This window comes from Meleagris gallopavo, chromosome 8 (genome assembly GCF_905368555.1).
Source record: "Meleagris gallopavo chromosome 8, MGAL_WU_HG_1.1, whole genome shotgun sequence".
Classification (NCBI taxonomy): Eukaryota; Metazoa; Chordata; class Aves; order Galliformes; family Phasianidae; genus Meleagris; species Meleagris gallopavo.
In genome coordinates, this window is record NC_139411.1 from 10144216 (window position 1) to 10166271 (window position 22056).

At 38.4% G+C, this 22056-nt stretch overlaps 1 protein-coding gene across 2 annotated transcripts; it reads right to left on the reverse strand.

The window, feature by feature from the left end:
- On the reverse strand, positions 1-16350 carry SLC25A16 (solute carrier family 25 member 16). 2 transcript variants are annotated; one of them, XM_085229246.1, is made up of 9 exons: positions 16055-16347; positions 15075-15167; positions 12704-12837; positions 10947-11010; positions 5540-5661; positions 4946-5012; positions 4002-4164; positions 3038-3106; positions 1-1538 (listed from the first exon to the last, which is right to left on the reverse strand). In XM_085229246.1, the coding sequence occupies exons 1-9, from the start codon at positions 16146-16148 to the stop codon at positions 1382-1384; spliced, it is 963 nt and encodes a 320-aa protein (XP_085085372.1). In that variant the 5' UTR covers positions 16149-16347; the 3' UTR covers positions 1-1381. The 2 variants fall into 2 exon arrangements, with proteins under 2 accessions (XP_085085372.1, XP_085085371.1); XM_085229245.1 differs by lacking the exons at positions 1-1538; positions 3038-3106 and adding an exon at positions 3121-3417 and having other exon boundaries at positions 16055-16350.
- Between the last annotated feature and the right edge of the window lie 5706 nt (positions 16351-22056).

Genomic DNA, 22056 nt, shown 5'->3' on the forward strand with positions numbered 1-22056 from the left:
TTCATTCAAAATTTTTAATAAAATAAATTCAAATACATCTTGTTCTCTGCCCATAACTGTATTGTTAAATATAAAAGAAATAGATACTTTTAAGAAACCAGAAAAAAAAAGTCATAAAAGTTGGTTTGAGATACATAACTCAAAATCCAATCTGTCAAATTTTTCAAAATTAAGCAAATTGATCACATAACCCACCAGTTTATTTAATACAGCCATTACCAATTCTTAAAGGACACTGCTAATAATATTGCAATAAATAAATAACTTATATCACATAAGTAAATGCTTTACAGCTTCCCAATTCAAGTGAATAAAATCAGGAGTACCAATGCAAATTATGTATAAATGAGTCTGAACAATAACTTCTCTACAAGGAATTGAAAAAGTATAATAGCATACTGCATACCATACTTTAGAAATAACACATACACACATATACAGACTCTAATATAATCTTCATTTTCCTCTCCATGTGCCTAAATGGTCCATATGCCTAAATACATAAGTGCAGCAGCATGCAGTCCTGTTTGTCCCACGTTTTAAGGTAGGGACAGACCTGTTTACAAAGAGCCATTCCTTCAAAGTACATCACGTACTCAAAGCCTTCAATAAACTGAATTGAGAACATTAAGCTCTACAGAAAAGGTACAGAAATGCCTTGTAAGATTACATGCTAACTGCCTTAAGATCTTTTCTATCACTTATCACTGTACAAGTTTCCCATTTTTATTAGCGTAGATATTTTTTTTAGAATAGAATGCATGCAAAGAAACTGGTTTCTAAATTGCAGGATTGCCAATGATGTTAAATACATCTCGTCATTTGTTATTGAAGAGGCTGAAAAAACTCCCATATGTAACCACACAAAGATACATGCTTTGTTCTTAACATACAGAAAACTTGTACAAAAGGCAAAAAGAAAAGATGGTTAAGTTGTGGTCTACCGAGTTCAGCTTCAACAGAGTTGGTAGTTGAATAAGAAAATTGTTCCATTTTATTCAAATAAGTTTAATCAATTTAAATGTTAAGGAAGAACAGATGTCTAACAAGTAGCTTAGAAAGCAAGATAATCATGTGTTTAACTCCTGGAATGGTGATAAATCTAGACAACTAACAGCTTGAAACCTGTATAAAATGTGGGTGTAATTTTAAAACTGTGCAATTCTTAACATTTATGTATTGAAGCCTATAAGATTAAGTGCAAAAAATGTTTCTCGCTAACTAATGCTTATTATGATCTGTCTTCTACTTTGACTCCAGGAAATTAACCACATTTTGGCAATTAAAATTAAGTTGTCCGACAACAGCAGTGCCACAATATATATTTAACTTCAAGTAATTTATTCACCAATATAATTTTTACATTAAAGCTTAAAAAAGTTCAGTTGAGGCGCAAGAACTGTTTCATAAGTTCATACGTGGTAAAAGCCACAGCCTGGGAAGGGATACAACGAATATAGTTCAGTGATAGACCACGGTACAATCCTCTTCGTATTCCATGTTGTTGATACACATATTTCAGTGTCTGCACCATGGTACTGGAAAAACAGGAACTTGAATCATTATTGAATACACTCAATAGTTAGAATCACTTTCTTAAATATAAGATGTTCTTTTACTTGGTTCTTAAAAGCGACATGTGGAAAAACATGAGACTCCATATAGCAGAGCACAACAATCCTTTTAGGACTCATAAGACAGTCTGAGTTTCTGCAAGAAACGTGGGCTCAAAGGCTGGAATCTGGAAAGAGGATGATATAGTTCCATCTAAAGAAGCTTCAGCCTAAAAATAATCTGTCCTAAAAGACATGATCAGAAATTTTATACTAGATTGGTGGCTACACATTGTTCTCTACCTGTTAGGAAGCAGCTTAGAAGCACCATTTTTGTCTTACAGAGTAAGACAATAGTTTAATATTACTCTTTTGTAATATGGACTAACAAAAACAAATTTGTCCACTGCAGTGCACACTTCTTACATTAATCATCAGTATTTAGGTTTTGCATCCCATTCTTTTGTTTGTTTGTTTGAGCACAGGATCACACATTAAAGTTCTGCAGATAAAGTTTCTGTTTAGCCCTGTATTCTATAACTTGCATGTGTACAGCCTGCCTGCTCCAAGCAAAAACTGTTTCTTCTTGAGATAAAGGCAACAATTTTTGAGAAGTATGACGTTTGACTTTATTTGAAATAGAATTTGCAGTAGTTATGCAAGCAGGAAGATTTTCCCTCACGTACCTATATTGAAACTGAACAAGCAGTCATTAAAATGCAAAGCCTTTGAGTAAAAATCTGTAAGATGCTCAATATTTCCAAGCTATTAAAATTATTACTCCTTGAGAACATCTTCAATATGATTCAAAACTTCAAGGTTACCTTCTTCTATTATTCTCCCATCCTCTAAAGATAAAGGGCTACTATCCTACTCTCTTCAAACAGTTGTAACAGAATTGTTAAGTGGGAAAGCCTAATTGTAAAAGTGTGAGTTCTCACAAATGCAGGAAGCAAAATCCAAGGACAATTAGCACATTCTTATTTTAGAAGCACCTGGACTGGAAAGCAGTCAAGGAAAAAACCTTACTCTGCTAATGAAAAACAGTTTGAAGCTCAGAATGTTTTCCGCCATGACACCTAATTTAATACTACGACTTTAAGATTATGATACTTCATCCTCTACTGGACTGAAGCATGTAACTAAAAAAGTGTAGGAACTCCAACTACAATCAGTGTGTGCAATGTTACTGTAATTGAGGTTTATCAAGCAAGTTAAATAAAGCAGTATTACATAAAATAATATTGAGAATAAATTCTGCTCCATTAAAAGTATATCTCGAAACAACACGTCATTTCAGTAGAATTGTCCCTTAGGAATCCTAGTGATGCTAAGGATCAGTTAGTTGAGTAAAAATACACATAACATTTTTTCATATACAGTATTAGTAACAACACAAAAGCGTACTTCAATTTTGGTGTTTATTTTTGAACCTCAGTTTTTGTCCAGAATTCAGTCACTAAAGATGAAAAGAAAATACTTACAGGCACTTTTCAGAGTCCGGGAGAACTGCTCCTAACTGCATTCGCCTGCGAGTTACATCAAGGGGATATCTACACAGAAGATATTTGAACAGCAGTTCAACCAGATGTGTGATGACTATACGAATATTGTCGTGCTGTTTGTTTGTTTTTAATTAAATATATATATATTTATATAAAGAAGTCCATCTGCAACCTCCAAGCTCCCTTTTCAACGAGTCAGGAATTCGGCTTAGATTCTCCAAAAAGGGAGACTCCCTCTATACAACCAAAACCAGCAAATCAGATCTCTTAATATATTCCATTTGGCACGAGTAAGGAAGACACATGAAGATCAGATGAGAGTATAAAACAGTCTGTAAAACACTGGAGGGAGAAGATGCCTGAAGCAAAAATAAAATTAACAGTTTAAAGATTAACAGAAAATGTATGTTACATATGTAATGTAATGCAGTGAGTGATTTAGTGAAAAACTGATGCCATAGAAGTCTACCAAATTGATTTGATTTGTGGCCAAAAGAAAACTTGGCAAGGACAGCATGAGAATGGAGGAAACAGGCAAAGTAATGAGAAAGTAATGCCAAGCACAATATCTTAGGCTTTCTTTTTTCAATTCTTAGACTTTGCAGGTTATACCATCTTAAAATAAACTGGAATAATACAGTTATGCAAATTATGTTAATGGTTCAAATTTCATAGCATACCAAACAAGATTCCAGCTGATTTTAGTTTTGTCTGTTTGTTTTAATTGACTCAATGCATTTACCTTTAAAGCCGCTGAGGATTAAATAGATATTTATTAAGTGAAACAATATGAAATAACTGAATCACAGTGCCTAACTGGAAAAAACCTTATTAACACTAGACTTATTCAAAAAAAAAAAAAAAAAATCATATTCTCAGACAAAACACTTTTTTCTAGAACAAACATCTATATAAAAAAATAACAATCAATACCCAAACTTACGATATCGTCTGAGCTATTGCTCCAGCTATGCCACCACACAGCAGATTTATATGTGTTTTCAAAACTAAGACATCGGGATTATCTAAGGAAGGCCGTCCAAGCAAGTTAGGTGCTTGAGCAAGTCCAATGCTCTTTAAGGTACCAAAGGTAAAAAAAGAAAAACCTAAAAGGAAATTTAATTTTATGTACTTTCATAAAAAAGCAAAATATTTGCTGATGTACTTATCAACATCATAAACAAAAAAGCTGCAATTACAAAAATAAGTTATTTTCCAATCCTATTAGAAGTTTTTCTTAAGTAAGAGAAACAGATAAATAATACTTAGAGCTTTACCATAATTTCTGTTCAAATTAATTAGTGGTTATAATTAGCATTAAGAGTGCTTTAAATAAGCTCAACTGTGGCTTTTAAATTACTGGTTTGCTGTTAAAAGTAACCCCTAAGATCTGTTTAACCAAAAAAACAAGTCTCATCATCTAAAGATGAGTGCAGTTTCAGCAGTCACTTCTGATGTTCCGCCATCCCATGTCACCCACTGCTTTAGCTTGGCTAAGTATTTATACAGAAGTCACCAGGAGATGGAGCCAATAGAGAGCCTCTAAGACTACCATCTACAGGGCTCTGCCCTCTTACAGATCTGTGTGGGAGACACAACCTGCACACTTTTTGGGGGTAAAACTGGGAAGCAGACAAAAGAACCACTACTTTCTCTCTTTCACTCCTGATTTCAAGAAAACCTAAATTTTGCCTACTGAAGGCACTTCAATACATTGATCAATTTTGGTAAAGACCAAACACCCACAAATGCTTCTCGCTCTCCGTTCAGTAAAATATAAAAGCCTTGATTTTAACATAAGCTACTTAATTTGATGTGCAAATATATTAAGTAAATTTAGTAGTGCACATAAATGATGAGGGATTTCCGTGTTCTGTTTTAACTTACCCGCATATGGAGCCATTCCTACAACAGTTGGCATCAGCCCTCTGTAGAACCCACTAAAACCACCTTCCTTTGAAAGAAAAATACATTCACATTTGTGGCAAGAAATACAACAAATGTCTTAAGCTACACATCTGTTTGTACAGATTCACAACAGCAATCTGACTAGCATCATGTAGCAACAAGGAGCTAACACCAAGTTGCAGTTCTTGTTTCTGAAGAATTGATGGGACAACTACCTAGCTCTATAAGAGATACAGAAGGGAAAATGAAAAAAAAAAAATCTACATCCGGCATCATAACCTCAGCATTACAGCATTTCAGCATTACAGATATCCCTCCTCCCCAGATATTTTGGTAACATTTCTATGTGCTACTGAAAAACAACTTTTCTTTGTTTTCATCTCCCCCTTATATAAGTCTTAGCTCCATCTTAGCAGCCTAACTAGAAGGAAGCATCCAGATAATTTTTTACATTAAGTACAATGTGCACGCAGTGAACTCATTTTCCACCAGGTAACTAATTTCAGTGCAGTGCAACGTCATTTAAAGAGTATATTTTGCATTCATAGGACTGAAGATTAAAAGAAAAAATACCTTTGTGTAAATCATCTTGAATGCATGGATAATTCCCATGTACTTGTGTTCCCCTTTTACTTGGAATGCCAGACGAACTCTAACCATATCAAGAGGGTAAGTACAAATCACTGCTGTAATACCTTTATTAAAAACAAAAACAAAACAAGCAAACAAAACTCACCTACACCTTATCTGTTTCTAGGATTATTTTGAAAATCAGAATTTCCTTTTGTGGCAGTGAATGTAATAGCATACACAATTTATTTTGTTGAAAAAAATACTTGAAAATCCACTTATCAAACAGGAACCTCAGCAACACACAAAGAATTTATATTTATACTTGGCGTTCACTAAAGCTGCACACTTACGCCTTGATTACAGACTTAACTGTTTCACATAAGCAGTCTTCCTCATAGCTCACGAACATATGGCTAGTCAAGTGCATCAGCCTTTACTGGACTGCAACCACAAAATCTAATCCTACATTACCTAGTAAATAAACGAAACACCATTAATTTGTTTAATTTCCAAAAACTTGTGTCAGAATTCAAATATGTGATTCCTGGATGTATTTATTTACTGCACCTGAAAATACAGTATTTTGAGTCAATTCAGGAGCCTACTCATGAAGAGTACTGAACTGCACTGCACTGCTGTATTTTTATAGTTCACATTACACTACCTGTTTTTCAAACTTTAACTAAAACAGCTATTTCTAGATTTAACAAGATGCTAAAAAAAAAAAAAAAAAATCAAATCTTAGGAGTAAACTTATCATTTTGTAAACAGACCTCTAGTACAAAGAATAACTGCTCTAACAGTTACCAGAACACCAAGTCCTTCCTACTGTTAGTCTTTAAGTTACTGTCAAATTATACGGAGGGAATGGTTAAAACAGATTATTAAAAACAGATTATTTTCTGGTGTTATAACACTGGCGCTGATAAAAATAAAATAACTGAGAAAAAGAGAGAAAGAAAGCAAAAGTGTTTGTGATTTACATTCTGCTTTCTAGCAGCTGCTCTTCTGTATCTAAAGAACACCCTTAAAATTGATCCTACAGAAGATGAGCACCTTTTGAGCACTAGTAGGTAATTGCACTTCCTCTCAAGTTTTAATAGTCTGTTAATCATATCTCTTTTTGTATGTGCATAATTTCCCACCTCTTGCATAAGGTCAAGAGAAAGCCACAACAGGAAAGAGAGGAAATTGAAACAAAGATTTAAAAAAACAACAGCTGTTTCAGCAAAGTGTGCTAACTTTCATATCCAGAGAGAGAACAATCGTTGAATAGTGGCAGGAGGATCTTGACATAAAACATCAACATCAAATGGGGGTTAGGAAAAAGGAAGAACACTATGAAGAGGCTATGGAGAAAGCTGACACTGGTCAACCATCAACTGAGTTTGTGCCTTTCTGGAGTTTCCTACCAGTAACATTTATTCTAGAAGACAAAAAACATCTTTTTAGATATTTTGGACCGTTCCTCCAAACAAAAAAAGCAGGCAACTGCAGCTGATTTTTGATGCAGTCTCACCCACAGGATTCAAAAGCTGGAAGCTGCAAAATACCAGAGCAATCTTAGGACTGTTTCCACTGACCTACGTTATTAAATTCAATCCCTGCAGCCTTTTCCCAAGGAATTTTCCAAGATGTCCAGAAATACTGTAAAATTGACAATTCAAGTAATTTCAATAAAAGAGTGGAAAAAAAGAAAAGGCTTTTATGGAGCTTAAAGAGTTCACAGGAAACTTATCCTAATACAAAACACAAACTTATCTTCCTTCTTTTCGAGTCATGCACTGATAAGCATCCAGGAATATTCTCTGTACAAAGACAAGCAAACAGACCAACCAAGAGTGAGTAGAAGTACTAATACTTAACACTAAGTCCAAAAACAGCACAAGTGAGGAAGAAAAAAATCAGAATGGACTGAAAGAAGTCATATCCAGTAAACAGGACCTTTAAATAGGACTCATTTTTTCACTTTATTTTAAAATTGTGTAGTGATGGATTCTGGAAAGAAAAAAAAAAAAAAAAAAGAAAGGATTTCTAACCTTTGCAGTTTGAAAAAGCTACAAAATATGCTTTTCTGAAGCAACTCAGAGTGGCATGTTACTGCTTACTGTTCATAAGAGCTAAATGTTATGTCCAGGAAGAATCCAGACTTCCTTTGAGGCTCAGGAGAGATATTATCTCGCTGTGAAGAACAGTAGTCAGGTTTGTAGAAGTTCACAAAAACACTAATATCATCTCTACTCCCTAAAGACTGTGACTTAACAGAAGACAGACCAGAACACCTTAAGACTGATTCCCACTCCCAAGGAAGCAATGCTTTTCAACTAATGTAAGTTTACCTAGAAATCTCTCCCATGATTGGTTTAACAGGACAGAATTGGAAGTCTCTGCCCAGTTCAGAGACAGGTACAGCAAATCCCATCTTATCTTATCTGAAGATATCTTATCTGAAATCTTATCTGAACTAATCCTGATAGGACAAATACATTCCTCCTCCTATAAGGTACTACTTCTTCAAATACAGCAAATTTTTCGTTGCAAATGTTGACTCAGAAGTACCTACCCCACTGAAGTCAAGAAACTGTCATGGAGAGAACATTTTACTGAATCACTTCTTCAAGCACCTCTGACCACTCTTGGGGACAAGATACTGGATTACACAAACTTTTACTGAGGCTTAGCACAAATGAAGCACAACAGGTATTTGACAGTCCATGCTTTGGAAGTTGACAATGAGATTAGCTGTATAGGCAAATAGCTGTCGCACAATTTCCCTACTATTCCTCATTTTCTTTCCTTGAAATAAAAAATAAAATACCTAGGGTGAGGAAATAACAAGTGAAACAGGCTTACAAAGATCAGGTACCGCAAATATATTTGATGCACATGTTTTTCTGAATTCTACATCACGCTCTACATAGACCAAATTAGTACTACCAAGTTATTCTAAGGTATACAGTTTCAAAAACTACAAACAGAAGTCACAGCCTTCAACTGCAGGACACATATTCCTTCACAAGTATAAAAGAGATTAACTTATCAAGAAAGCATGTTCCATAAAAAGCAAAGCTTCACGAACTATATGAAGACAGAAAAAGCTGATGACAAAGAACATGCATCAGACAGGTCAAAGAACTGCATGATTTACAAGTTCAGGTATGTCTAGACACTTAGTACCTAATTGTATTTCTTGCTAAATTGCACCTGAAAAAGTAGATTCAGTTTGTTTTAAAATGTTGACTCGACTAAATGACGTATTTACATCCTATTTAAAATTGCCATCGCATCATTCTCCTAATCCATAACATTTTCCAATCGCATTTATTAAGTAAAACAAAATCAAACAAAACAACCACTAGGTTTCCTATATTAGGGTCTTTGTCAGTTCGTTTGTGTGTTTTGGTTTTCCAGCTTTTTGTTTTTTTTCTCCCTGGTTAATCAAGTGCAGGGGAGAAAAATAGGCATTTCTGTATTTTACTTCATTTTTCTCAGTAGGAAAATTGAAAGATTCAGATTTGCAAAGCCATTCTGTACTACAGGCATTAGCTGACTACTCGTTTCCTAGACCCCACTAACATCTATGATTTCTGTCTTCTCCTCAGCCCCGTCTTTACTTAAAAGCAGTTATAAGTAATTTATCTGTTAATGAGGTGTTACAGCTGAAATTTGAATCACACAAGACCCAGGAAATTCAGAGTTGAAGTTTCCCCAGTAACTTTAGCTCGGCCTCCTTAAATGTATGCATTACAATAGCTTCTTCTTGACTCTCATTCCACTACCTCCCCGCCTTGCCTTTCCCTGTGGATAAGCCTTTGATCCCGTTTATCAGTTACAAAAGATACTCAAAAGTTTCCCACCATTTTGAAGCTGATTCGGGTCTGCTGACTGTTAGCAATGTTGGAAACACTGACACAAGCAAGATTTAAGTAACTGTATCATGCACTCATGAGAATGCAGGCAGCTGGGCACAACATGGACAAAAAGAAATACCTCTCTATTTCCAGCTGCACAGTGTTACCTCTTATGAAACTGTAAAGACCTCTCTCCACCAACACTAAGGTGCATGAAGCACATGCTCCTTTAGTCATTTAAATACGGATGAAACAAAATAACATCCCTTTACAGGCGCCCTAAGTCATGGGAGTTAAAACAAGAAATATCCCTAGCTGCTTTTAAAAGTCTTCTCAATTCGCTTGCAATTCCAGAGAACTTCTACATCTAAAATTCTGGGCTGTGCTCTTCTTGGTAACTCTTTCCTCCCCTGTATTTTGTTGGCATACAAACCCTCCTTATCTAATGCCAATGGTACCTGGTAAACAAATACCTTAGTAATACTCAGCAATGTCATCATATTACTCTACCTGTGTACTATATTCATTTTCACTGCACACCTATGTCTAGCTCAGACTACTGAGTATAATGTACCACATTACTCATTTCATTTGATCAAGGTTACCAGACAGCAATGTATATCGATTTTATTTCTGTCACTCTAACCACACAAAACTGATTTAACTAGAAAAGTACTCAAAACTACACCAGATCCTATAAATTTATCTATGGAATGAATTCCTGCATGTCAACACTGACAGAGTTAACTGATTTTTCAAAGTTTTCCCAGATTTTAAGATCTCTGAATTGCCTCTTTTCATTCTCTTACCCTTTTCTCAGATGGCATGCAAAACAAAATACTTTCATGTATCTTTCTAGTTTAACTAATAGTTGCTTTTTTTTTCCCTTTTCTTCCCCTCAAAAAGAATCTACATTTTCATACATCACAACTAATGAAGGACTGTCAATGGACAGTATAAAGACTGCTTTACAATGTCAAAAACACATACAAAAAACCACGCTGACCAAAAAATTTGCTCACTACTGCTTAACTTCCTCTGTTTACTCTGAGCTACTTTGGCTGAGAAATGGCCAGCAGGAGAAAAACAGACACATACAATTACTTTATATACTGGTAGCTTACAATCATTTTTTTTCCTATTGCTACTGCACAAATTCCTAGACGTCAAGAATATAAACATTTCTGGGAAATCCAAAGAATCTCTCAACTTTTCTGGGTTTACATTCAACTTAACAGCAATGGCTGACTGGCTGATGAGCCAATTCTGCTAAAACCTCCATCTTTATTCTTCATCCTGATGGCACTGGACTGTTCATGAAGCCACAATGAACACCACAAATATCACGCTTTACATCACAGCAGGGAATTCAGTGTTTGAATAATTTCAAAGAACACACATTTTTCAATTAGATAACTGTTACACTACCATTTATGAGTATTTTTACTTAATACAAATTTGCAAAAGTTAGACCTGAAAACTTATAAAATCATCCTCTGAATAAATATCGACTTTTCAGTGAGAAGAATGTCTGAAATGCAAGTCCAAAGCTATACCTGCCATGGATCCAGCCATCAATCGATGCACATGCCCTGAAATCCCAAGGTGCTTCTTTATTACCTACAAAATATGGAACATTTGTGACAGTTTTATATGAGCAAATATAGGGAAATGCATCACAGCGTTATATTAGCACATGAATGCAAACTCTGCAGCTCCTATAACAAGCTTACAACTCTACAAATTCAAACCAAAACACTTAAGCACTGCTAAAAACTTTTTGAAAATTTAGGTTGGTACCAATTTCTTACTAAGAACACCAAAGGACTAACATTCCTCTAGCAAAGCAGAATGATCACTTGAAATTATTTGTACTTCAGAAGCTTACTGACTGCTTATTGAGTTATTAACCTGGTTCAACCAAGGCAAACTGAATACTATCTTTCACATTATAGGGTGCAAAGAACACTGAGCAAAGTTTAAGACTTACACATTTGATAAGAAAAATTGTTTTCTCGTGCAGAGCATGTGAAATTTACTCTAATAAAGAAACTTTTATGAATTCAACTGGATTAAAAAAAAAAAAGAGGGAAACTCAGCAGGTATTGAGAGCAAGAATTTCATTGTCTTGCAAGAAACTAGCTTTCAGACTTACATCAAATAACTTAGAAATTTTAAGAAGTGGTTAATCTTATGATGAATCATTCATAGGATCTTTTCATATGTTCTTTCTTTAAGAACTGTTTTGTTGGTTTTGTTTTTACCTTTTAAACTCTTCTGCAAAACACCTTCAATGTTTGTTGTTAATAGATGAAAGAAAGTGCTATGAAATTAAATGATTTCTTGAAATTTGTGGATTCATAAATCATCTCCTTATAAAACATATCACATAGTTTTTTATTCAACACAGCATAAAATAAGCATAGTGTTTTGATCAACAGCATTTATAACAACCACAAAAAAGAACATACTAAGCTCACTGCAGTTAGCTCTTTGTATTGCCCTGCTGGAATTTGCTCTTTTGGAAAAGAAATCCCAATCTGAAACTTACTCTCCAGTGAAGGTTCTACTACTTACTTCGCCGGTACTAAATTTGTCCTTTCAAATATGAAATTCCTCATAACTAACAGTAACATTGTATGTTTCACCATGTAGAAGCTTAAAAACACAGTCATGCTAACATCTGACATTTCACAAATGTTGCAGGGATTTATTATGAATGCATTAGGAAAGAGTAAATGCATGAGAATAGAAAGGAACATGCACATTTTGCAGGCCACTGAAATAAGTATATCTTTTCTTCCAGCCCATTTTTATCTACACTGATGGTCATCTCTCAGGTCAAACATGACAGTCATTCAGCCAGACAGACTTGCAAATTAATGTTATTCTACCCATCAGGTACTAAGAATTCCAACACAGCATAATAAACATTAAAGAGCTTACATTTTCTATTTTGATCCTATTTCATTTACATAGCACTGTTTTTTAACAACACAACAGCAGACTTAATTAAATATACATATATATACACACACACACACACACGGACACACATAGGCACACATACAATATACAATACAAAGCTACAAAAACTGTTGGGGATTTTGTTTTCCTTAAGCAACACTGCAAACTGTTTCACTGTTGCTCTGACATTTTTAAGGGTTAGATTCAGATAAAATCAAGCAACCTTGCAGAAGATGTGCAGAGAAATAAAAAGACACAGAAGTTTCAGTGTTAGTTTTTATCACTTAAAAAATATCAGTATTCACTGTAACCAGGGGAAAAAAGAAAACAAAATAAATTCCATTACCTTTTTGTATTGATCAAACGCCATAAATTGAATTGCACCATATGGAAAGATTCTAATCATCATTGCTCCATTTCCTTTATATAGCCCAAGGTAACCTTCCTTTTTGGGCACAGCACACAACGTAGAAAACACTCCTGTTAGCAATGCAAAAAGAGGTATTTAACAATTACATTGGGAGAAAAAAAATCAAGCAAGTATTACTGACAACAGGAAAGTATGCACAGTAATAAAGCCCAACCTCATTGCTCATGTAACGATGGAGAGTGGAAAATGCACTTTTCCATGCCCAGCCACTGACAGAAGGAAGAAGTTTAAGGTTATTACCAACTTTCCCACCTCCCAGATTCAGTGAGCTTTCTGAATTCCTGCATCTCAATTCCCATGTTTACTTGGACTACCAGCAATCCCACTGCAGATAATAATATTCACACACAAAAGCTACAATTAGCAACAGAAGGAAGCAAGCTGAGTTGCATTTCAGTTAAACCAAAAATCAATTTAAAATAAAAATAAAAATCTAAAATAATGGGCAAACATTCAACTGTTGTCACATGCCAAACTAGAAAGTAAATACCATCACTGAGGAAATTGATTAAACAAGTTTAAGACTCTCATTATTTACAACTTAGGCATTTTACACTTCCTGTCCCAGAGACACTGCAAGAAGCAGCAATCCTACTCTCTCTTCACAGGTGTTAGTGCAAGATCACACAAAGTTAGGGCAAAACCTACAGTTTTATTGTTGAACGCATTTTTAATTATACACAAATGCTATCAAATTGACATGTTGGGGTTTTTTTGCTTTTTTTCTCTCAAGTAAAGGACAAAACTATAATATATATACATAATCAGTTTTCACATTCATACGCAGCTACTTAATAACAGTAGAGCTGAATCTGAAAAAAGCTTACATATTTCTTCTTTTCAGGCAAAAAAGACAAGAAAGGCTGATGATAAGCTTCCATTTAAAAATTAATCAAGCAAATGTTAGTTTCAGGGGTTCTAAGAATATGGTATTAAATCTATCTTTAATATTTTACGCTTATTACATGCCTCTAAAAATGCTTATGCTGTGACTAGAATTGATGAGATACTGTTTTTATTTCTTACAGCACATGCTCTAAAATTCACATGCCATGAACTCCGCAGAGAAAAGGCAGGAAACAGATTTAGTGAGGCCGTGATGAACCAACCTACTCTCTCTCTGCACTAACAGGTATGCCATCCATATAATTTTCTTCTTTGCCTACATGTAACAGGAACATTCATTCAAGTCAAATGCATTTCTAACGATCAAAATCATACATAGCACCATATGTAGGAACAGATCTAAGACTTAGCTTGCCAGCTATGGCACTAAACAAACTAAACAGAAAATAATAATTTAAAATATTATTCAAACCAATTATTTCAGCCTTCAGTTGTCAGGCTGCAGATTTGAATGCATACTTAAGTGACTGTGTTACGAAGCTGTCATATGCCTCTTGTCTCCCTTCCATTAACGTACCACCCTTGTAATTCATTTCAGTATTTATTTCTCCAGCCTTTAAAAAATGATCTTTAAATTAAAAACTTCTAAATTTCATTACATGTAAGAAATTAACTAAATCAGAAACATTTCTTCTTGATACACACTTGAGTTTCTGAATGTAAGTTATAACATATTTGAAGAACATATGATATAAAATACCTCCATATTCCGCACAAGAGGGCACTGTTACCGCCCCAAAGAGACTAGTTCTGACTGCTGCCAGTTCTGAGTTTATTCTCACTGTGATGCAGCACAGATGCTGAACACATCACCCCATGCAAAGCACAAGTCCGCTTTTCTTTTCAACTTGGATCGATCATACTTCTGTCTGCAGCAGTAAGTGCAGGAGTCTTGAAGGGCTCAGCAGACACAACTCTGTAGACACCAGCCCCTCTGCAAGGACTTCCAGGCTCTGAAAAGTACCTGTTCTCACAAGCCCTGCACACTAGTACCACTTATAAGGACAGTAGGTCACCAGCGGTGACAGCTTTTACATACACAATCTCGAGCCTGAACCTCTGATTACCAATCTCCTGCTGACTTCAATAAGAAGAGGATCAAGCTAGAGCTCTTACGCAGTATCAAGGATTATTCTAACATCTCTAACCTGTCAACCAATACCAACTGTACATGCTCAATGCCTCTTATTTAAGGGTGTTCTTCAAACACTGTTGTGTTTTTTAACACAATATATGGCAAAGGCACCAGCCAGCCAGAAACAACCTACTGTCCGATCAGCACTTCTCTTTATCACAGTCGGATCATGTAATAAATCAACAAACCTAAATGATACATACCACACTTTAAAAATGCTGATGACACAGGCAGCAGCCATCTTACCTAGATGTTTGTAATGGTGGTTATGAGCCTGCAGCAAGATCTTCACTCGATCAAGTGGTGCAGTGGTTGTTTTGGCACAGCATCCCGCAACACCTTTCCAAAGGGAGAGAAAAACCAATGGGATGCCAAAGCTCTTTGACTCAGCAGATAAATAATGGATTTTTATAAGCTATTTTTAAATGGAGTAGGTAATGAGAAACTTAATTAATAAGTCGAGAAAGCCCCAATTAAGAGCAAAAGGCGCCTATTAAAAGCATGCTACATAACTCTTCAAGATCGACTGAAAATCAGCACAATCTGCTTCTGCACAACCACACAGCCGAGGCTGGCCTCTCAGGTCCCGGCAATAAGTTCCGCAGAAAGCTGCCGAAGAGCAACGCCTGCTTCCTCTGTGCCAGCCCGAGCTGTGTGTGGGCAGAGCAGCTCCCCAGAGTGGCACACTGCGTCCACACACGTTCCTCTGGGGCTCCGGGCTGAAAGCAAGAACCACCGCGAGAGCACGAGAAAACCTGAAATAAACCTCACGCCTCCTTGCCACATTACAAGACACCTGTGACAGTACCCCGCAGGGAGAACACGACGTGCTTCTGCTGCAAGGGGCTGGTGGCGCACTTTGGCGTTGGCTTGACTTACTTCGCACCACCGCAGCCCGACGGCCGGCAACTCTCGGGCACCGATAAGCGGGCTGCCCCGGAGTCACAGCGGCGGTTCGGGGCCTTCGCACACTCAGGCGGCAGCTACGCCGGCCTCTCGCCGACTCCGAAACGTACACAAGCCACATGCCTGTACGAAGTTAAGCGCGTTAGGGGCGAAAATAACAATAAATTTTAAAAAGCCCACGCTTCCCGAGGTCGCTCTGCCACGGGAGGAGTGTTACGGAACCCCGACGCAGAAGCGGCCCTACCCCAGCCGGCTCGCAGGACGGGCCCAGCGCGGGCAGAGCCGGCCGGGGCGCCGCGCTGCGGAGGGCCCGCACCCACCTCCGGCGATGAAAGAGCGCAGCCAGTAGAAGTCGCGGCGCGCCGGGCCCGGGGGCAGCGCGGCGCCGGGCCCCGCCGCCGCCGGGGAGGCCATGGGGCAGCGGCGGTTCCCTCAGGCGGCGAGCGGGCAGCGCATGGCGCCGCGCGGGGCCGCCGCCGCGGAACGAGGGCGGAGCCGGGGCCGCCCGGCACCCTCTCTGCGGCCGCGCCGCGCCGAGCCACGGCCGGGCCGCCGGGCCGCGCTGCGGCGCCTGCCGATCGCGTCAGAGGCTGCGGGGCGGCTCGCGGGAACTGCGCCTCGGCTCGGCCGAACCGTGAGGCTCGGGCACGTGGCAGGCGTTCCTTCAGGGTGTACGTGACCGCCTCGCCCTGCAGCGCCGAGCTGTCCTAGGACCTCGTACCCTGAGAGAATGGAAACGTTCGATGCCCGTGCGCAAGTTTCAGAACGCATCAGAAAGGGAAGTGGGTGCTGCAACGGCTAAAGTTATGTTTCACAATCACGGTGATAAACACCAGAATCGTCTCTGCGGATGTCAACATTTTTCCTGGCCATTTTTCTGGCTGCCCGCAATGCCTTCGCTGAATACAACATGTAGGGCTTACCTAGAGCCATTCACTTCAGTTTATTTTAAAAAGCTGATGACAGAAGTTTGTCCTCAGGTGAGGACAGCACACCTATGCAGCACTGGTCAGAAAGCCAATGCTGGCGGCTGCCAGTGCGACCATTGTACTGCTCGTGCTTTTTGTCCCATGCTCATCAAGCCAAGCTTCAAGAGATCAACATGTCAAAATCTCTTTTTTAAAGGTCAGCCTTTCAATAAGAAGAAAACATTCAACACTTGTACAAGAAACTCATTTCCAAACAAATCTGCTGGAACATTTTTCTTTGTGCTTATGTCAAATTGCATTCAACAGAAATTAGTATTTTTTTCCTTTAACATCCCTTAAAAATTAAGTTGCGGCATTTGGAAAACTTTACTTTGTTTTGTTTGATCATTACTTATTTGGGGAGTGGCTGCTACAATGTGCATTTTTTCCCAGTCATAAAAAATACTTAGCAAGGGTGTGCAAGGACTTCTTTTACTGAGAAAATCTGAAACGTGTGCTTTGCAGCCGTTAACTCAGCCTTCTTATGATTGTAATACACCAGGGAAACTCATAATTTTTGCTTGTTATCTAATCAAGTTATTCTCTAATGTGAAAGCAACTATCCTATGGGTTAAGCAACCAGGTTTATAGCCACTGTTGGTATGGTTTTACCCCAGCCAACTTGTATTCTTTTGGGATTCTGCTCAGGAGAAGGTCTCACTGAAACACAATCATAATGCTTTGACAGACTCCAACAGTAAGCTTCATTTCTGCTATCTACAGTTTTCTCACAGAAGCATTGCAACAGCACCAACATTTGAAAATTTTGTGGAGTTTCACAAGTGACTAGAAAGGTCTGGTAACTGCATAAATGTTTGCTACTTACTTTTAGCAGAGGTGCAGTATTTCAGGAGGATACTTTGTCAGACCTTGTGAGTTACAGAAGTGTGCACCACACGCTTCCTAGGAAAGAAGTAAGAAGCTTGTATTGTGAAATTATGCCGAACATCTCAGAGGTGCACTAACAGGAAGGCATTCAGCAGTGAACTTTGTGCATAGCCTAGAACTTTTTTTATGTAAAAAAGTCTATATTATTGTCTTATAGTGTTGTAGTCTTGTCTATATTAACTGCTCTGGAATTGTTTTCTTGACCATCTATAGCAGTATTTCATTACGTACATTCTCACTACTATCACTTCATCTTTTTTTACTTGAAGCATGTAAGCACTTTAAAGAATTTATCTAGTGACTTGTTTTTATGACTCATTCTTAAATGTTATCAGCATATTTAATGTCACTCAGGTTACACTTACTGTAAGACTGTCATTCTTCCCAGACAGACTGATGGTATAACAGGGGAAGACATTAATGTCAGGATACTCAAGAGTATAGCTGCGAGCTGGAAGAAAAATTCAAGTTGATACGTGTATAATCAACAAATATATAGATGTATAGTTGACAAGTATACAGAGAAGTTAGGCTGGCATCTACAGAGCATATAGCTGGAAAGATTAACCCAGTGGAAAGGGATAGTTAGAAATGAATGGAAAAGCTATCAGTTTAAATGAAGTATGAAGACTGAAGCTAGGTAAGCTACTCCGACAGCAGTTGTTTCTGGAAAGAGTGCTTCAAATGCCATGCCTCTACGCCTTAGGGAAAATTTTTTTTCTACTTTATACTTGCTTTCGGTCTTTACTGGTTATTGTTACAAACTCACTTCTGTCTGGCTGGCTGTTCACTTGCCTCAACTCACACCCAAAATCACCACCAGTCAAAAACTTCTTCCACACAAGACTTGGCACACTTTGAGGATTTTTTTTTTTCTTCTGTAAAAGTATAGCTTGCAGATTGAAAATAACTGAGCAAGTCTCAATAACTTGCCTCGATCTTCCTGGTAACCAGTAAATAAGGCAATGATGCTTCCTAAGGTGGAGCAAGACAAAAGCGACCACAGCACAGGCTGATCCTTGCCAATAGGTCACAGTCCTGCAGCAGAACACAGAGCTCATTGCTGGGAACCAGCTCCATCAGTAGCCAGAGCAGATGGATTGAGTAAACCCAGGGTTCGCTCACAAGGCAGATCAGGAACAGCAGGAGATAAAAACTGAAGGTAAGACTGAAGTTCATCCAGCAGCAAGGATCTAAGAGGAAACAGAGTCAAAAGACAAAGTCAGCATAGTTATAGCATAGCTCAAAAAAAAGAGGAAGAATTGTTGGGCCCTGAGCCTGGAATGTGAAGTAGGGATCATGGGTGTGGCTGGTCAGGGCCATTAAGACCTGTTGGTGTAATCAGGACCATAATAGTCCCTACCTGTGTCAGTGAGGTCTTTAAGGAGCAGAAATATTTGACTATTCAGTCAAGGAGTTGACAAATGCAGTAGCACCAAGTTTCTCAAGCTGAGCTGGCAGCTATCTTTCTTTCATGCATGGGGAGGAGGTGTGCACTTAATAAATAGGTGCTCTGGAGCAAATTAATAGGACTTACTGCACAAATGCAGTAGACTTGAAGCACCCATAAACATCAGGCTGGTGCACAAAGTGTTAGCTGCTCTCTTTATAGACACAGTGTTTACTGCCAAACTGCATCTGTTGGCCAGGCACAGCAGTTACTCTGCTCTCATGCACTAGATTTGTGCAAGGCCTTTGTCGTGGTCTGTTACACACCTTTATCTCTAGGTTGGAGAGGTATGGATTTGAGGGCTGGACTATTCAGTAGATAAAGAATTAGTTGGACAGTGTATAATCAACAGATATCCAGAGTGGTTAGGCTGGTATCTATAGAGCATATAGCTAGAAAGATTGTCATTGTGGAAATGGATAATTTTTTTTAGCTTGGACAAGAGTAGGCTCTGGGGAGGCCTCAATCCAGCCTTCCAGTATTTGAAGGGAGCTTATAAGCAAGAAATGGAGTGATTGTTTGCACAGATAATGCTAGGACAAGGGGAGGTGGCTTTAAAATAAAGGAGGAGAAATTTTGGTTAAATGTTAGGAAGAAATTCTTTACTCAGAGGGTGGTGAGGCACTGGAGCAGGCTGCCCAGAGAAGTTGTGGATACCCCATCCTTAGGAGAGGGATCAAGGCCAGGTTGGATGAGACGTGCAGCCTGATCTAGTGGTTGACAACCCTGACCATGGTAGGGGGATTGTTTGATGATCTTTAAGGTCTTTTCTAATCTAAGCCATTCTGTGATTATATTGTTCATGCACAGTCATGCAGTGAAACAAGGCCCAAGATTTCCCAAGGAAAGTGAAAATAGGGGCAAGCTACTGCCCCAGAGGGGCATTCCATCTGACTTACAGCCCACTCGTAAGTTGTCATTTTCAAAGGAACGTGGAAAGCTTGGGCCATAGCTAGAAGACTTGTTTACTATGCTATGTTTCATCTGTCAGCTGCAGGGCAAGAATATCCAATCAAAAATATTTAGATTAGATTCAATGGATCTGAATAAAAGTAAGGCAGAAGAGGAAATTATAGTCTTACAAAATAGTATTAACACTTAAAGTAACTGTATTCAGCATGCTTCCAGATCTTAACTTACTTCCAGTGCCTATCTCATGGGTAGATATAATCTACAGAACTGAGGCCAAGAAAGACTAAATGAGGAAGTCATTGTCAAAACCACAATTAGAATTAAAGAGTTTCTGCATTAAACACATGCTATTCAAGACTTCTCTTTCAGATGTTGCCAACTGACAGTTCTGCAGGTGATTTATCTGTATTGCAGATACAAAGACATTGAAAGTGGTTGGCTTGTGCTCAGCTGGGCTTGCAGGCACAGCACCACATCAGCACAGCATATGGCTTCCAAGGACATGTCTGGTCTGCGAGCTGGCCAACTGCCTTCTCTCACTGCAAAGCCAATAAATATGAGAAAACCTTTGCAAGGTAGATGCTTTAATCTATGCTTTGTAGTTGAACAAGGAACTGGTTCCTATGTCTCAGCATAATATTTCCATTGTAATCATTTGGCCCCAAAACCCAATGTAGACCTGGAAAAATCCAATCCAATCTTTCCCCTACAGAGCAGCTTAGATGTCTTTGTGGTATAATTCCTAGGGCTTTCAGTTTGTGAATGGCTTAACTAAGGTTTGGCATCAGGCACATCTAGTCCTTTCTCATGGGATTGATAGCAGATGATCGGAGATCTGATCTGGATGACTCCACAGGAGTGATTTAGGGCCAACATCCCTGAAAAGTTCTGTTTTCAGAGTCAGAGCACTAACAGGCCTTCATGGCCCTGATCAGCTGTGTTTGGGGTCTCTGCACATACACTCTGTCCATGGACACAGGCTTCTATTTAAGTTCATACTTGGAAGAGCTATGGAGCCAGCTGATCTGGGTTTCGATGGCAGTCTTTTTTGGCTACTCTGGGCTCTGTCCAGCATTCACTTAGATTATGTCATGTATTGTTTTCTCCTTGGGTCCCTAGATCTGATTATAACCCGTAGGCTGACTTCTTGGTTTGGCCTCAGGTCTGTCCCATCACCTGGAATTTCAGCATCCAGCAGGACTCCTGGATTTACCTGCTATCCTCAGACCTATCCTGTTCCCCTTGTGTGGGTACAGCAGGACCAGCTGCTGGCCAGTGTGGTCCTTGTCCTGTTGGTTGTGTGACTGTGCTTGGCTCCCTGCTCTTCAGGGAGCAGCTGCCCTGTGTGGCTCCCTGATGCTCAGTGCAGACTTCTTGTGCTAAAGATGGCAGCAATGTGTAGCTACTTTTATTCTTTAATACTTCAGTGTTCAGTTATATCTGTTTTGCAGGTAGCATTCTGATATTCCTTTGGATAAAAGCACGGTAGTCCTGTGTTAGGCTGAAAATCTGCTTGTGACAGTCAGCAGCATATCTCTGGAAGAAAGCTGTAGTAGATACAGAGCTATTATCTAAAGAAACTCTTTTATCTTCCAGTAATATATAGCTAAAATGGCCCTCTTCCATTAAGTAGACTTTGATTCAACATTTTCCCATTATTGTAGTCTTGAAAAAACTTTTAGCATCTGTAATGTCATGTAGCAGTGAGTTCTGTGATTTAACAGTGCACTCCAGGAAAAAGTAGATGTCTTCTATTCTGATATTTGATACATTGACTTGATATCCTGTGCTTCAGAGAAACAGTGATCACTCTGTTAACACTTTCTATGCTGCTCTTGTTTATGTAGCGTATTTTTTGACATTCAGCCTTGGAGAGTTTCACTGTTCCTTACACTGTCGGTGCCCTTATCACCCCTGTGCCTTTTCAGGTTGTACTTTACCCCTTTTAAGCTATGTAGATGCACAATATATTCAATAGCAATGTTCCCTCTTTTTTTCTCTCCTCCTTTTTCTAATGATTTCTGACACTACTGAGCACACTTAAGAGTTTTACAGAGCTATCTGTAATGGAACCAGGATCCCTATTTTGAATTGAAGTGGCTAA